Source organism: Oryx dammah, unplaced genomic scaffold, assembly GCF_014754425.2.
Source record: "Oryx dammah isolate SB20612 unplaced genomic scaffold, SCBI_Odam_1.1 HiC_scaffold_20, whole genome shotgun sequence".
NCBI classification, from domain to species: domain Eukaryota; kingdom Metazoa; phylum Chordata; class Mammalia; order Artiodactyla; family Bovidae; genus Oryx; species Oryx dammah.
The window spans coordinates 29,964,975-29,980,813 of record NW_024070204.1 but is presented as its reverse complement, the minus strand read 5'-3'; the positions used below and the strand labels follow the sequence as shown (position 1 = coordinate 29,980,813).

Here is a 15,839-nt window from a genome sequence, read left to right as displayed (position 1 = left end):
GCTGTGGGTGGTAGTCTGGTGACCCTGATCTAGAATATTCTGTTGGACACTATGTGCATGTTGTATCTGTTGGATCTATCTAGAATGTGTGTGGCTGGGTTACAGGCATGCATTCCCTTTCACCAAGTGGGATCACTAGGGTGCATTACGGCTTGTTCCTCCACATACTTGTTACACTTATTAGTGCCAGTCTTTCTAATTTTAGCCACTCTGCTGGAGTGGATAATAATGGTATTTCACTGTGGCTTTTAATTCACGTTTCACTAAGGACTAATGGAGATCAAACTAAAGGAGATGAAACCAGTCAATCCTAAAAGAAATCAGTCCTAAATATTCGTCAGAAGGACTGATGTTGAAGCTGAAGCTCCAATACTTTGGCCACCTGATGTGAAGAGCCAACTCATTAGAAAAGACCCTGATGCTGGGAAAGATTGAAGGCAGGAGGAGAAGGGGACAACAGAAGATTAGATGGTTGGATGGCATCACTGACTCAATGGATCTAAGTTTGAGCAAGCTCTGCGAGATGGTGATGGCCAGGGAAGCCTGGTGTGCTGCAGTCTTTGGGATCACAAAGAGTTGGACATGACTGAGTGATGGAAAAACAAAGGACTAATGAGACTGAGCTTCTTTTCAAATATTCATTGACAGTTTTTCTTTTTTAAGGTTGTAAACAGGCTGTTCAAGCCTTTTGCTCTTTTATCCCCTTTTCCTTTTTCAACTGGACTACTAGAAAATTTTATGTTTTTTTTCTTTGCTTATTCTTTTATTGGGTTTTCTCTGTTCATTTACAGGACTTTTATTTTTTATTAGTAATATATTTTGGATATGAGTCCTCTGTGGAATCTATGTATTGCAAATATCTTTTCTGACTTTCATTCTTTTGATGGTATTTTTTGATAAACAAAAGTTCATAATTTTAATGTAGAACAACATATCATATTTTCCCTTTATGGTTGGCACTCCTGTATCTTTTTTAAGGGGCTTCCTTGGTAGCTCCTGCAATGCAGGAGACCCCAGGTCAATCAATGAATTGGGAACACTCCCTGGAGAAGGGAACAGCTACCCACTTCAGTATTCTGGCCTGGAGAATTCCAGGGACTGTATAGTCCATGCGGTCACAAAGAGTCAAACATGACTGAACAACTGTCACATCCTGTTTAAGAAATCATTAATGATTTTTAAAGACATCTTTATAATAGGTAGTCACTAAGTCGTGTCCATCTCTTTGTGACCCCGTGGACTGCAACACACCAGGCTTCCCTGTCCTTCACTATCTCTTGGAGTTTGCTCAAATTTATGTCCACTGAGTCACTGGCTGAGTCATGACTGACTAACCATCTCATCCTCTGCTGCTCTCTTTTCCTTTTGCTTTCAATCTTTCCTAACACCAGGGTCTTTTTCAGTGAGTTGGCTCTTCACATCAGGTGGCCAAAGTGTTGGAGCTTCAGCATCAGTCGTTCCAATGAATACTTTGGGTTGATTTCCTTTAGGATTGATCTCCTTGCAGTCCAAAGGACTCTCAGGAGTCTTCTCCAACACAACAGTTCAAAAGCATCAATTCTTCAGCACTCAAGCCTTCTTCATGGTCGAACTCTCACATCCATACATGACCACTGGAAAAACCATAGCTTTGACTAGACGGACCTTTGTCAGCAAAGTGATGTCTTTGCTTTTTAATATGCTGTCAGAAGGCAATGGCACCCCACTCCAGTACTCTTGCCTGGAAAGCCCCATGGACGGAGGAGCCTGGTCCAGGGCTGCAGTCCATGAGGTCACGAAGAGTCAGAGACAACTGAGCGACTTCACTTTCACTTTTCACTTTTATGCATTGGAGAAGGAAATGGCAACCCACTCCAGTGTTCTTGCCTGGAGAATCCCAAGGATAGGGGAGCCTGGTGGGCTGCCGTCTATGGGGTCACACAGAGTCGGACACGACTGAAGCGACTTAGCAGCAGCAGATTTGTCATAGCTTTCCTTCCAGGGAGCAAGTATCTTTCAATTTCATGGCTGTAGCCACCATCAGCAGTGATTTTGGAACCCAAGAGAATAAATAAAATCTGTTAACTGCTTCTACTTTTTCCCCATCTATTTGCCATGAAGTGATGGGATGGGATGCCATGATCTTTGTTGTCTGAATGTTGAGTTTCAAGCCAGCTTTTCTAGTCTCCTCTTTTCACCCTCACAAAGGACTCTTTAGCTCCTCTTCACTTTCTACGATTAGAGTGGTATCATCTGCATATTTGAGGTTGTTGATATTTCTCCTGGCAATCTTGACTCCAGCTTGTGATTCACCCAGCCCGGCATTTCACATGATGTACTCTGCATATTAGTTTAATAAGCAGGGTGACAATATACAGGCTTGTTGTACTCCTTTCCCAATTTGGAATCAGTCAGTTGTTCCATGTCTGGTTCTAACTGCTGCTTCTTGATCCTGTACACAGGTGTCTCAGGAGGCAGGTAAGTTGATCTGGTATTCCCATCTCTTTGAGAATTCTCCACAATTTGTTGTGATCCATACAGTCAAAGGTTTTAGCATAGACAGTGGAGCAGAAGCTTATATTGTATATTATTTTAAAACAGGATAGTTTAAGGGACTTTAGGAAAAGGCAATGGCACCCCACTCCAGTACTCTTGCCTGGAAAATCCCATGCACGGAGGAGCCTGGTAGGCTCAGTTCATGGGGTCGCTGAGGGTCGGACATGACTAAGCGACTTCACTTTCATGCATTGGAGAAGGAAATGGCAACCTATTCCGGTGTTGTTGCCTGGCGAATCCCAGGGACGGGGGAGCCTGGTGGGCTGCCATCTATGGGGTCGCACAGAGTCGGACACGACTGAAGTGACTTAGCAGCAAGGGCCTTTAGATAAAAATTTTTATTTATTTTAAATTGAAGTATATTTTTATGTATGATATACATTATACATGTGTAATACAGTGTTTAACAATCATTAAAGATTATATTCCATTCATAGTTATTATAAAATATAGACTACATCCCCTGTATTATACAATATATCCTACGTATAAAACTATGCAGTTTTTTGTACATAGCTTGTACCTCTTAATCCCCTACTCCCCCTCTCTCCTTCCCTCATCCTTCTCCCCAATGGTAATCACTAGTTTGTTCTCTGTGAGTCTGCTTCTTTTTTTGCTATATTCATTAGTTTGTTGTATTTAGCTTCTACATATAAGTGGTATCATATAGTACTTTCTTTGTCTGTCTGACTGCCTTTACTTAGCTTACTACCCTCCAAGTCCCTCCATGCTGCTGCAAACGGCATCATTTCACACCTTTTTTGTGGTGGAGTAATATTCCATATATACACATACAAACACACCACATCTTCCTTATCCATTCAGCTGTTGATAAACATGCAAGTTGGTCCCATATCTTGCAATTATAAGTAATGCTGTTATGAATACTGGGGTTCATGTATCTTTTTGAATTAGTGTGTTCAGTGTTTTTTTTGATACTTCTTTTCCAGAAATGGAACTGGTGGGTCATATGATAGTTCTATTTTTAGTTTTTTGAGAAACAGCCATACTGTTTTCCATTGTGGCTATGTCAGTTGACATTCCTACCAACAGTGTTTCAGAGTTTAAAGACTTTAATCTTAAATGATGGATCAATTATATTGAATATAGTCACAATCACATTACAGTGTTTACATTATGCACCAATATTTGTATATATCCATGTGTATGTATGTATATAACTTTATACACATATAGATTCTTTGAAATATCAAATTCTTCTATTTAATATTTTAGTTGATGACTTAAAATTTTAATTTATCTAAAAATTTCTCAGGAAGTTTTTCATGAAATAAAGTAAGATGATTCTGTACTCTTTTAAAAATAATATATTGATGAGTTTTTAACAATGATGAAAAGTTAGAATGGTGCGGATACAGTTATATTATAATGGACATCACTAAAGGCCTGGTTTTTCAAAAGCTACATATTAACTTTGTGATACAAATTTCAGGTTTTCAAACATCTGAAATTCCTTTGCAATCAAAAGAAAAATTTTCATTTAAAAAGATCACAGACCTAAGGCATTAACATGGATAAATCAAAAAATACCAAAGTTAAAAGGGAACCCTACTGGCAAAAAAAGGAGGTATGAAGTAAAGAAAACTCTGGTTAGAATATCAGGAAAAATGTTCCATGAAATCACTTCAGTCATTTTGGAGCCAGACGGGCCAAAATCTTAGTGGAAATGGTTGGAACCTCTTTAGAGAACCTCCTTAATAATTCATGACTTAATAACTCATGGCCAGATTAATCTATCTTGGCATGCTTACTCATATGAACAAGATTTATTAGAAGAAAATTCCTTTTGAGCTGACAGGGAAGCACTTGCCATCAACAGAAGAGAAACCACATACGGTAGTGTCTGTAGATAATATACCGATATGTGAATACCAGAGTGACTAGCTTACGAAAATATGAAATAAATATCCAAGTTTACAGGACCCAGAAATTAGGAAGTGATCACATTAAAATCTCCTGTATTCAAATGTCTTTAGACTGAACATATTTCAAAGCACTGAATGAAGAACCAATTCCTTAAGCCTCTTTAACGTGCTTCCAAATTACTTTTCCAGTCTTATCTCCCACTACTCTGCTTGGTGAATTCACTGCTCCAGCCTGCGAATTCTCAGAGGAGAGCATTTGTCCTCCGCCCACATCCGTCCCCAAACTGGGGAGCATATAAATATCACTGAAGTTTCCCCCAAGTTTGCCTGCACCATCACCTCCCATGCCAAGAATCTCCTCCTCCTAATCTTTCTGCTGGACTGAATCATGGTTGTGGCTGGATTACTGTATCTTTCAGACAGCTGAGGAAGAAAAACAGTTGCCAAAAACTTCTCTAACCCATTTTATTCCCCCATTGTCCCAAAATACTTCTCATGCATTTTGTCCCAAGTCTAGACCCTGGTTTTCCTCCTCTTGTGTTCTGCTCAGTCCTGCCAGTGTACTGGCTTTCCTTCATCCTGCCCACTCTGGATGCCTCCCCCGGGCACCACAACTCAGAGAGACCTCAGTCTTCACAATGTTCGTGCATACCTCATCATGACCTGCAACTTGAGAATCTTCCTGTCGGAACCCATTCAAGCATCTTCCCCCCTTGAGAGTGGAATGAGAACAATGATGTGAAAATGACAAGGATGAATGTGAAATTAACCATGACAGTGAGGACAGAGGCAGCTACCACGTGGTGAGGGCCTATCGCAGCCACATTTTGGAATGGCAGTGCCATATGCCTTCTCTCTACTGGATCTCTCAACAAGGCTGACTTAGAAGGCACTCACATCGATGTGCACAATACATGTAGATTATAACCCTCATCTTACTGGTGAAAAAGTTGAGACCCAGAGAAATCACCTGTTCCAGGTCACACAGCCAGCAATGGCAGAGCTGGGAACTGAACACACCTCTTCCTGACTCCATACATGTGCTCCTTCTACTATATTTCCTTGTTATGGCCTTGTGAGTCTGGGGAAAATACAGGAAGAGAAGGCGGCATGCATTTGTGGCAACAATAGCCAGTTCTGGATTTAGTACTCAGTTCAATGTCACGCATGGTTTAAATCAATAGTATGAACATGGAAAGTCATGGATCTGAAAGGTCATCAGCTAGGATCCCCTCCCCACATCATAAACCCCCAATCTGGGGAACAGGATTCTCTCCATGATCCTCAGGAAGCTGAGAGGTGGTAGGAAGAACTCTGGAGGGCAGATTGAATGAGCGACCTTTGGGATCCCCTTAATTTCTCTGGTCACATCCATAAAACGAGAAATGTGACTACACTGGTTTCAAAGGTCATTGTATTTCCCTAGAACTCTGTGAGCCTTCCCTGGGAGCTGTTTATAAGGTGCTGATCAGAGAGCTGACCTAAAGACCTCCTCCCCTGCCCAAACACACAGGATTTAAATGTATTCCTCTCAGGTGATCCTCGGGGCTGAAGGGGAGCTGAAAGGGGGCTGAGGCCCATCAGCCTGACCTTTCTCTTTGGTCTTATTAGCCTCTGGTCATTACACTTTTTGTTGCAGACCAATACCCTAACAGTCATATATGATACTACCTGATTATTCTGAGTTATAAATACAAAGCTACTCATTTTGTTACTCAGGTTTTCTTGTTTTTAAATGGATGTATATTATCCTAAATCTGCCACCTTACCTGAGAATAACAGAGGCGGAGGCGATGAATGTGGGCTGGAGGTGCTCTTGGTTGGCAGTCACAGACACCACCCTACCCCTCCACTGATGTGGGCAGCAGAAAGATGACACGGACTTACTGGGGGGATGGTAACACACCAGGCTTTGTGCGAGGTGCTTTTATGTGTGCTTTTGTTTTGATCTGTTCAACCTTTTAAAGTCGGGACTATCTTCTCCTGTCTTAGGTGAGGGAGGAAGTTTACGGAGGTTCAATAACCAGCAAGGTCACAAGGTAACTCAAGAGCTGATGGTAAACTTGATTCCGCCAAGCTTCCAAACTCTTGCTTTTCCTGTTAGACCGGATGTGCTTCACAGGTGGGTAGCCAAGGGGTGATTTCTCCATCAGACCAGCAGACACAGTGCTGAGGGCCCAGGCTAATCGTAGGGGCCCACAAAAATGTTTTAATTTCTTTTAAATTCAGGAGGAAAAAAGAATAACCATAAGAGTAACTAATAGATGATCACGAATCGAGCTTGTACCTTTATATCAATGTATCCATAAAATATAATTTTTTTCCCTCTTGTTTTGTAGAAAAAGCTTGTCAAGGTGAAAGTGGCTCAGACATTGTCTCAAAAGTCACAATGTATCCCCACATACAGCCTCTGACTTTCTCTTTCAGGGCCTAGGCCAGCTGCTAGGAAGATGTGCCCAGGAAACATCAGATCTCTTTATTACAAAAGCTACAACTTTGTCCCACTGGCCCTTCCATTTAGTTGAGATGCACATTTGATACTTAAAAAAAAAACAACAACCCAGTTCTTTGCCCAGGTTCTGGTGGACCAGCGGTTTGGGGAATAGGTATGTTTGCCGGAAAGATAGGCCATCAGGAATATTCCACAGAGAAAGGGTCACCTGAAGTAAATGAACCAAACACAACAGGAAATTTACATTTAAGCAGGGACAAACAGAGATGTTGACATTCCCTCCATTATGACTCAAATGAAAATACTCATGTGGGCAGCCAGGCTGAAGGCAGTTATGCCTGGGGCATGCACCATCAAACACAAAACAATCTGGAAGTTTTATGGAAAAAAGATGGTTAGATAGCATCACCGCCTCAATGGACATGAATTTGAGCAAACTCCAGGAGATGGTGGAGGACAGAGGAGCCTGGTGGGCTGCAGTCCATGCGGTTGCAAAGAGTCAGACACGTTTAGTGACTGAACAACAAAGGGAAAAAAGGGCTCAACGTGCTAATAACCTTATCTTCCCACTCCTGAGGCCAGAAGCTCCCGATCAGGCAGGCAAAGAATCCACTTACCTGACAGGCGACTCTTGAGCTTCATCTTACTGCTGCCTTGTTTGGGACTTTCCAAGTTCCCCTTGGATTCCTCGGGGCCGCATGCATCGTGGGGCTCCTCTGTTCCAGGCATCTGAAATGCAGAGAGCACGGAGTTGATGGGAGAGGCCAGCTCGTGGTCACGTATGCCATTTCCGTCAAGATCCTTACCTCAAGGCTCAAAGAGCAGCAGTACAGGTGTCACATGAGAAAAAAATTTCATGGGATCAAAGCACAGCCCTTCAGATAATCTGGAACCACAAAGCCTCATGCTGACAAGTTCCTCCTCAGCACGAATCTCAACACACAGGATAGAACCAGTTCAGTTCAGTCACTCAGCCATGTCTGATTCTTTGTGACCCCATGGACTGCAGCACACCAGGCTTCCTTGTCCATCACCAACTCCCAGAGCTTGCTCAAACTCAAGTCCATTGAGTCAGTGATGCCATCCAACCATCTCATCCTCTGTTGTCCCTTTCTCCTCCTGCCCCCAATCCCTCCCAGCATCAGGGTCTTTTCTAAAGAGTCAGTTCTTCTCATCAGGTGGCCAAAGTATTGGAGTTTCAGCTTCAACATCAGTCCTTCCAATGACTATTCAGGACTGATTTCCTTTAGGATGGACTGGCTGGATCTCCTTGTAGCCCAAGGGACTCTCAAGAGTCTTCTCCAAGACCACAATTCAAAAGCATCAGTTCTCTGGCGCTCAGCCTTCTTTATGGTCCAACTCTTACATCCGTACATGACTACTGGAAAAACCATAGTTTTGGCTAGACGCACCTTTGTTGACAAGGTTTCAAACTGGAAAGGGCCCCTGGGGTCATTTTGTTTCTTGAGAAGAACATGAGTTTGAATGGACTCAGGGAGATAGTGAAGGACAGGGAAGCCTGGGGCACTGCAGTCTATGGGGTCACAAAGAGTCAAACGTGACTTAGTGACGACAACAACAGGTCAACAGGATATTCCATGTGCTATATTCCTGTTAGAAACAAACGACAAGCCCAAAGGGCTGTGGCTTCTGCTAAGCCCCACCAAGACTTCATACCTAAAGGACCTTCTTTTCTGCCTATGAAACCTTCCATTTCATAAAGACGGTCTTTCTACTTTCTAGACAGGATGCTGCCTGATAAAAGAATTGCTGAATAAAGCCAATTAGATCTTCAAATTTACTCAGTTGAATTTTTTTTTAAAATACTCCTTAGTACTGATTAAATACCTTCCAGAATCAAGCAGCACTTAGGATACATAGAAATCTCTTCATAATCAGCCCACATGTCTGTAAATTGTAAATCTACATTACCAGACACCCAGAGGTGAAGAAGAAAGGATGACACTAAGACCCCTTAGCCATCCATCTGAGAAAAGCCCAACATGCTATGAAAAGCTATACTTATTAGAGAGGAAAAGGAGAGTTGAGAGTATTTATAAAAACATCTGGAGGGTAAATTTACATGTACACAACGTAGGAGACACACCAAACAAATGAGGCTTGTCATTTGAAATTGTATTTTCCTTTAAGGTTCTGGAGAGAAAAAGTCAAATTAATTAAAAGAGATAAGATTTACACTAAGGAACATATATGTACTTGAAAAAAAATAGATGATACCCTTTACCACTCAGCAGTCATTGGAAAGCCATGTAATTATAAGGTTAAAAAAAAAACCCAAAATTTTAACAGGTAATAAAAAACATACAGAGTATATAAAATTCCGCTTACGAAAATATATAAAGTAAGCAGTAAGAGTAATCTCCCAGGTAATCCCCCTTTTATAAGGCAACTGTTTATATCTAAATCTAACCTGTTATATTAAAAATTTGGACGACTCTCCCCTTCCCCACAAATTCAAGTATCTTTTGGGATTAGAAAGAAGAAAAGAAAGATTCTGAGAAATGAGGAGATGTAGGCAAATTGAGGAAGAGGCGTTGGGAAAACAAATTAATCTTGATACATAAAACAAAGATAAATTTGGTGAATTCCTATTACAGTGTCAGAGACTGGCAGGTCTCCAGGTTTAAATTATGAAGTCAAGGCAGGAATAGAGTCCTGAGGGTGAGTTTAGAGATTCTCTACAGGGACACCTTTCCTAACACCAAATTGGGATATTAATTCCCACACAGTGCAGAAGAAGCCTTGTGGAGACATGCCAGGGTCTGGGAGGGGTGGTGGTGGGGCTGCGGTGGGAGAGAGGAGACATGCAAACAGGAATAATCCAGAGAGAAGCCTCAGGGCCTCTCCTTTGCCTGGCCTAAGAACTTTATGTAAACAATCTGTCCGCAGACTGTTAACAGCAGTTACTGGAGAGAGAGTAAAATTCCCGGTTCATTCTGGTTATACCACGTGACCTAGGCTCCCAGCTATAGGAACTCCTCAATTTGCTGGGTATTACCTCCTCTGGTGCCCATTACATGGGTGGCTTATGACACAGTGGCCAAGTCTCAGACCATCAGAAAGGCTGACAGAGAGGCTCACGCCAAGGGAGGAACACAGTCCCAGCCTACAGTTCCTAGACCTACGGGCTTTCCTCCTTCCATCCTCCCCTCCAGTTTTCTGGCACAGCCCCAGGTGTGCACACAGTCAGAGACATTCTGGAGATGACAGATGCACTCCCAGAAGGAAAGCAGCCTGCTCGAGGCGCCCCAGCTCCTTACAGACAGGGCTGCACAGTCACTCACTCTCCGGATTTCCAGCTTCGCGTACTACCAGGGTACTTCCCGCCTCCAACCGGAGATGCTTTTCCACTAAGTTAGGACTTTGAATGATCAATATCATATCATATAGTTCATTCACCTAATTTTTTTTTTCCATTTAATGTTCACAGCGAATGTGTCTCAAGGTAGATAATATTATCTCCATTTGACAGATGAGAAAATAAACTGAGACCCCCCCCCAATCACCAAAGGAACACCCTTTAGTTTACAACATATACTTGGGATCTGGGCTTTTCCCTGGTGGCTCCATGGTAAAGAATCTGCCTGCCAATGCAGGAGACATGGGTTCTATCCCTGGATCGGGAAGATCCCCTGGAGAAGGAAAGGGCAACCCACTCTGGTATTCTTGCCTGGGAAATCCCATGGACAGAGAAGCCTGGTGTCAAAAAGAGTTCATGGTGTCAAAAAAGAGTCAGATGCAACTTAGTGACTAAACAACAACAAAACTTGGACTCTAGGACAGATTACATGGGAAGAGTGTACAAAATGAATGGTGTGGAGTTTTGTAAGAGCTTTTTTTAACGTACCATGCCAAGTCTGGTGGCTCAGAGGTTAAAGCGTCTGCCTGCAATGGGGGAGACCTGGGTTCTATCCTTGGGTTGGGAAGATCCCCTGGAGAAGGAAATGGCAACCCACTCCAGTATTCTTGCCTGGAGAATCCCATGGACCGAGGAGCCTGGAGGGCTACAGTCCACGGGGTCACAAAGAGTCGGACACGACTGAGCGACTTTCACTTTCACTATGCCGAGTCTGAAGTCTTTATGATGCACACACGCACGCTGTAAACTCTTCCTGATTTCTAGAACCTGACGAAGGTGGTTTAGCAGAAAGAACCACAGCCTTAAGAAACAGTCTTTCTTTTTTTCAATCCTGAAATGCACCAAAGAATGAAATAAGGTTTGGTTTCTATGATCTATAAAATATCAAAAGACTGTACCAGAGAAATCTTACACTTAAGATGGTATATGTTACATAATTACCGAAAGCCTAGAGCTAAAAGTGAAAATCAATTAGGATGGACCCAGAGATATCGCAAAAGGTGGCAAAGGGCACAGTGATGAGCTCAAGGCAGAAGTGAAATCTTATTTCAGAACCCCCGGACTGTGTAAGAAAAATATTCTGAATTTAAATGGAACCATTTTCTCTTGTAACAAAAAACTGGTCTGCCATGGTTTTAGGAGGCTTGTAACTCAATGAACAGGAAGTAGGTTGCTTAGATACATTAGTTCCAGGTTATTTCAGGAAGTAGCAACATACAAAATGCAGTTGGGCTACAGTGAGCTTCTCTCCAGTCTTATGACTATTGTCTGAAAATGTCCACACTCTAAGGTTTGCTGTACTCTTTTTTTTTTTCCCCTCAGACATGCAGAACAAATCAAACTGTTCTGGAAATGATGTCATCTTAGTTGTTCTAAAATGAAATGTGCAAAAAGTTCTCCTGGAAGGCCTGTGATTCAGAGAAACAGTTGAAATAATCTATTATTCATCAGCCATTTCTAATTCATGTGTCATATAACAATGCCATTATATTAATGGAATGTAGTATAATTTGCCAATTTCCAGGTTACAGCCTCTCTGCTGGCAATTTCCCACACCTATAATCTATGAGATTCTGTCTCAATGACAAAGACTCTCTAGCGCCTGGTTTTAAAAGCAAAGTGATAGGGTAGCACGTTTAAGAATCCAGTTGCCTGGGCTTATGTCTTGGTTGCACCACTTAGCAGCAATCTAGGTACATCAGTCAACCTCTTTGAGCTCTGATGCTGTCATTTGAAAAATAGGACTTGATGTAAGACTTAAATGATACTAGCCTTCTGATTGGAGAAGGAAATGGCCACCACTGTAGTATTCTTGCCTGGAGAATCCCATGGACATAGGATCCTGGCGGGCTTCAGTCCATGGGGTCCCAAAGAGTCAGACACGATTGAAACAACTGAGCATGCACGCATGCAGGCTTCTGATTAAAGACGGTAGATTTCCCTCATACAGCCACACTAAAATGGTGATGAAGACTTTTTTAAAATGAAATCCCACAAAGACAAAGAGAATAGAAGACAATCATAACACAGTTCTAGAAACCAGTAAGCTAATGTATGGTCATAGAACCAATCAGAGAAACTGGAGCTAGAGAAAGCCCCAGAACAGCTCAGTTTGTACACAGACCATTCACGAAGGTTCGGGAGACAGACGAGCTCTGGAAGTGGAAATGAAAGCAAGGCTGAAGTTCTGGTGTAAGAAACATCCCAAAGAGTTGGAAGTGATCACATAGGTAAGGAGTGGCTCTGACTTTGAGGGTGAGTCCCAGGGGTCTAGACAAATTTTAGAGAATTTATAAAAGCCCAGGTTATGGAAGTGGAATAGAATATGGGCCTCTCTAATTCACCACTGCCCTGGTCCAAACAGAACCAACTTCCAAAGGAGGCACAGGACTAAGCTAGAATCTCCCCGTTCCTCCCAGCTCCCAGGCTTACTTCAGAGACGAAGAAGGGAGGCTCCCAGCTACATCCAAGTCGCCCATCACTCAAAGAATGTGGGAGAGCTGTTATCATCAGGTTGCTCTCTGTTCAGGATATTTGTTATTGTTCAGTCGCTCAGTCCTGTCCGACTCTTTGTGACCCCATGGACTGCAGCTCACCAGGCTTCCCTGTCCTTCACTACCTCCTGGAGTTTGCTCAAAGTCATGTCTGTTGAGTTGGTGATGATATCTAACCATCTCATCCTCTGTCTCCCCTTCTCCTGACCTCAATCTCTCCCAGCATCAGGGTCTTTTCCAGTGAGTCACCTCTTTACATCAGATGGCCAAAGTACTGGAGCTTCAGCATTCAGAATATAGGTATTTTAATTAGCAATTGTATAAACCTCTGTTCTACTCTCCATATGAACTACAGGCACAGGAAATGTTTATAAAGTATAAGGAAGTTTACATGTACCATAGGTAGTGGCACATATCATGCCTGTATTAAGCAAGCACTGATGTTGGAGACAGTTCTCTGCTTCTGTAAAGTAGCAGCAATATTATTTATTTCTAAGGGGTTAAAATTACCTCGTTAATTATCTTACAAAGTTACTACCAGGATTAAATAAGAATGTGCTTGAGGATACTAGTAGAGTACCTAATTGTCTATCATAGGGGTATAGTGAAAGTTTAGTTGAAATAAACAAACAAACAAAAACCAACCCTCAAGCTTTCTCCCCACCAGATCTCAGGATGCTCCTGGCTTTGATGATTACATTGACAGGTGGTAACCAGAGATCAAACTGCCAACATCCACTGGATCATGGAAAAAGCAAGAGAGTTCCAGAAAAACATCTATTTCTGCTTTATTGACTATGCCAAAGCCTTCTACTGTGTGGATCACAATAAACTGTGGAAAATTCTGAAAGAGATGGGAATACCAGACTACCTGACCTGCCTCTTGAGAAACCTATATCCAGGTCAGGAAGCAACAGTTAGAAGTGGACATGGAACAACAGACTGGTTCCAAATAGGAAAAGGAGTACGTCAAGGCTGTATATTGTCACCCTGCTTATTTAACTTCTATGCAGAGTACATCATGAGAAACGCTGGGCTGGAAGTAGCACAAGCTGGAATCAAGATTGCTGGGAGAAATATCAATAACTTCAGATATGCAGATGACACTACCCTTATGGCAGAAAGTGAAGAGGAACTAAAAAGCCTCTTGATGAATGAGAGGAGAGTGAAAAAGTTGGCTTAAAGCTCAACATTCAGAAAACGAAGATCATGGCGTCTGGTCCCAGCACTTCATGGGAAATAGATGGGGAAACAGTGGAACCAGTGTCAGACTTTATTTTTGGGGGCTCCAAAATCTCTGCAGATGGTGATTGCAGCCATGAAATTAAAAGACACTTACTCCTTGGAAGGAAAGTTATGACCAATCTAGATAGCATATTCAAAAGCAAAGACATTACTTTGCCACCAAAGGTCCGCTTAGTCAAGGCTATGGTTTTTCCTGTGGTCATGTATGGTGAGAGTTGGACTGTGAAGAAGGCTGAGCCCCGAAGAATTGATGCTTTTGAACTATGGTGTTGGAGAAGACTCTTGAGAGTCCCTTGGACTGCAAGGAGATCCAACCAGTCCATTCTAAAGGAGATCAGTCCTCGGTGTTCATTGGAAGGACTGATGTTGAAGCTGAAACTCCAATACTTTGGCCACCTGATGCGAAGAACTGACTCATTGGAAAAGACCCTGATGCTGGGAGGGATTGGGGGCAGGGGAGAAGGGGACGACAGAGGATGAGATGGCTGGATGGCATCACTGACTCGATGGACCTGAGTTTGAGTGAACTCCGGGAGTTGGTGATGGACAGGGAGGCCTGGCGTGCTGCGATTCATGGCGTTGCAAAGAGTCAGACACGACTGAGTGACTGAACTGAACTGAACCTGTTAGTGGTAACCACCTACCAATGCAGGAGACATAAGAGATGAGGATTTGATCCCTGGGTTGGGAAGATCCCCTCAAGAAGGAAATGGCCACCCACTGCAGTATTCTTGCTTGGAGAATCCCATGGACAGAGGAGCCTGGTGGGCTATGGTCCACAGCGTTGAAAGAGTTGGACACGACTGAAGTGACTGAGCACGCACACAGCAAGATTATACCACTAGAGTGCGGAGATACACATTTCAACTTCATGTCTACAGGAAGGTAGGGACTTCCCTGGTGGTCCAGTGGTTAAGACTGTGAGCTGCCAATGTAGGGGGTATGGGTTTGATCCCTGGTCAGGGAACTAAGACGCCACAGGCCATGTGGTATGACCAAAAAGTGAAAAAAGAAAAGAAAGGTAGCAGATTTAATTAGTGAATAAAACAAAACAAATGAGCACCGAAAGGGAACATGCCACCTTACTCATCTCAAGATGAAAGAAAATTTCCATAAAGTGACTGCAAACCTAACAGTTGAGGAGGTAGTTTTTAAGGCATGTACCTGGAGCACTTAGTTTTTAAAAAATCAGGTTTGCAAAGGACACCATGGAGGATTTGAAAACACACTCTGGTCTTACAATCAGAATAGGAGCAGCGGCAGAGAGAATAAAGGGTACAAAACGATTAACAAAACGAAGAGAGCTAACTCAAAGAAAAAGAGAGATCTTAGTGACAGACTGGACAGAGGGAAGCAGAGAGGAGACTGTGAAGTCAAGGGCAGCAGATAAATAAGGAAGAGAGACATGCCAGCTCCTGACCACTAGGCTGCAAGTGGGCATCATAAGAGTGAGAGACACTGGTACTTCCTAGTGTAGAGGGGATGCCTGGGATCTAAGGAAACCCAACCAAGGGAGGGAGGCAAAACCACAGAGAACAGGATGCAACGACTCCCTTTGGGGATCCCAGGCCCGGAAAACAATGAGAGATGTGATTTATGACCTGCAGATGAAGCGCTTGAGCAATACGACTTGGAACAGCTATTCCAAGAGAGATCAGAAGTATGTCTGGACAGATTCAAAGGTGAGGGGTGAAGAAGACCAGGAAGAGTTAAAAAAAAAAAAAAACCCTGGGTAAATTTTAAAGGGACAAAGATTTTTTTTTTTTTGGACCCTGACAATAGTGGCCTGGAAAATAAATGAAATCAGGACAATAAACAAGCAAACAGGCATGCCAGAGGGGAGGCAG

At 42.7% G+C, this 15,839-nt stretch overlaps 1 protein-coding gene across 2 annotated transcripts in view; it reads right to left on the bottom strand.

Annotated features, from left to right (window-relative positions):
• PDZD2 (PDZ domain containing 2) overlaps positions 1-15,839 on the bottom strand; it is a 327,378-nt gene that overhangs the window by 49,314 nt on the left and 262,225 nt on the right. For both annotated transcript variants that reach the window (XM_040262279.1, XM_040262281.1), the window contains one exon: positions 7,491-7,602. In XM_040262279.1, coding sequence (XP_040118213.1) covers positions 7,491-7,602 — 112 coding nt within the window. The remainder of the gene's footprint in view (positions 1-7,490; positions 7,603-15,839) is intronic.